We start from the raw sequence: 1,555 nt of genomic DNA on the forward strand, positions 1-1,555 counted from the left end.
GAACCACACAGTCCAGACAACAAACCCAACTACAGTAACCAGCCTGTTGCATCTGTAAGGAGCCGAGCAACCAATCCTTAAAAAGACATCAGTGTTTGTCCCGCTGTCGTCCGTTAAAGGACGGACGGAAATCTGACACATCCCGGTTTTTAAAACACAAGAAGAAGTGTGTCAGTGCTCGGCATGACCTGTGTCGTCTTCTTCTTCTTCTTCTTAGGTGTCGACAGCTCAGGAGATCATCCGTCACTTTGAGGGTCAGCCGGCCGACCTGGTGGTGTGTGACGGCGCTCCGGACGGTGAGAGGCCCACTTCCTGTCTGTCCTCACCAGGGACACGTCGCACCGTTTGGCTCCGGTTTCCTGGTTAAACGGCGAGCGTTTCCTCGGAACGGCGTGCGACTGATTTGAGTTGTTGTTGTCTGTCATTTTGTGGGCGTGTCTCTCGTTTATTGGCTGTGTCCCAGGTGACAACCAATCAGCAGAGACGTGTGTGTGAACCAGTAAAAAAAATGGAATTTATTCAGCTGTCTGGAGTTATTTCCTGTTCTGTTTCCATAGTGACCGGGCTCCATGACGTGGACGAGTACATCCAGGCTCAGCTCCTATTGGCCGTGAGTACAGAGGTGTGTTTTGTGGTCAACCTGTCGGTCTGTGATGTCATACTGACACCGGTTTGTCTCTCAGGCTCTGAACATCACGACTCACGTCCTGAAACCCGGGGGGGCGTTAGTGGCCAAGGTGAGTCCGACCTCTAGCCATTTTATTTTAGTAATAACACAGTTCGTAATGTTACGCTAACGGTATTCAGCATTAAATATATAATTCTCAAATGTGAAGCTGAAGCCTGTTAGCTTAGCACAAAGAATGGATGGAATGAAGTCAACCTATTGGGCTTAAATTGGATTTTTCTGGGATTTTGGATTTTTTTAAATTGCCCAGCCCTAACTATGAGTGCACTGAACTGCCTTGGAGTTCTTGGAGTTTGTGTAAAAACAAAGCTTGTCTCTTTTCTTTCTCTCTCTCTCTCTCTCTCTCTCTCTCCTGTGAAACAAAGCTGTGTTCAGGTGCGTTCGGAAACGTGGGAATCTATAAACGATCTGATGCAAAACAGTTATCGTGAAAAGCTTACTTGGGCTTTGTCAGGTTGTTTTCAGAATACAACAGGAAGTCACACAAACGGGCCGTTTCATTGACACAACCCCCGCCGCATAAGCCTGCAGCAAACTGCCAGATCGCTTTTTTTTGGGGGGGTCTGAACGCCCCGTAATTCCCACGGTGGAAGTAGTTTAATGCAGTGGTGCATTGTGGGCTGAGGTGACGCTTTGTGTCGCCCTGCATTAACCCCTCATTGTCCCGCGTGTCTCAGATCTTCAGAGGTAAAGACGTGACTCTGCTGTACTCCCAGCTGAAGATCTTCTTCGGTGGTGTGACCTGCGCCAAGCCTCGCAGCAGCAGGAACTCTAGCATTGGTGAGAAAACCCCGTCCCCCGTCCCCCCCGTCCCCCACCGTCCCCCCGTCCCAAGCAGATTTGCATCTGGATCTGTGGTGTTAGCTT

At 49.6% G+C, this 1,555-nt stretch overlaps 1 protein-coding gene across 1 annotated transcript in view; it reads left to right on the top strand.

The window, feature by feature from the left end:
- The window catches only part of ftsj1 (FtsJ RNA 2'-O-methyltransferase 1), an 8,907-nt gene that overhangs the window by 3,916 nt on the left and 3,436 nt on the right, over positions 1–1,555 (top strand). Inside the window, exons 4-7 of the mRNA XM_034879019.1 lie at positions 218–296; positions 558–610; positions 684–737; positions 1,366–1,468. Of these exons, the coding sequence (XP_034734910.1) occupies positions 218–296; positions 558–610; positions 684–737; positions 1,366–1,468 (289 nt within the window). The remainder of the gene's footprint in view (positions 1–217; positions 297–557; positions 611–683; positions 738–1,365; positions 1,469–1,555) is intronic.

The sequence above is a fragment of the Etheostoma cragini genome, chromosome 8 (genome assembly GCF_013103735.1).
Source record: "Etheostoma cragini isolate CJK2018 chromosome 8, CSU_Ecrag_1.0, whole genome shotgun sequence".
NCBI lineage: Eukaryota > Metazoa > Chordata > Actinopteri > Perciformes > Percidae > Etheostoma > Etheostoma cragini.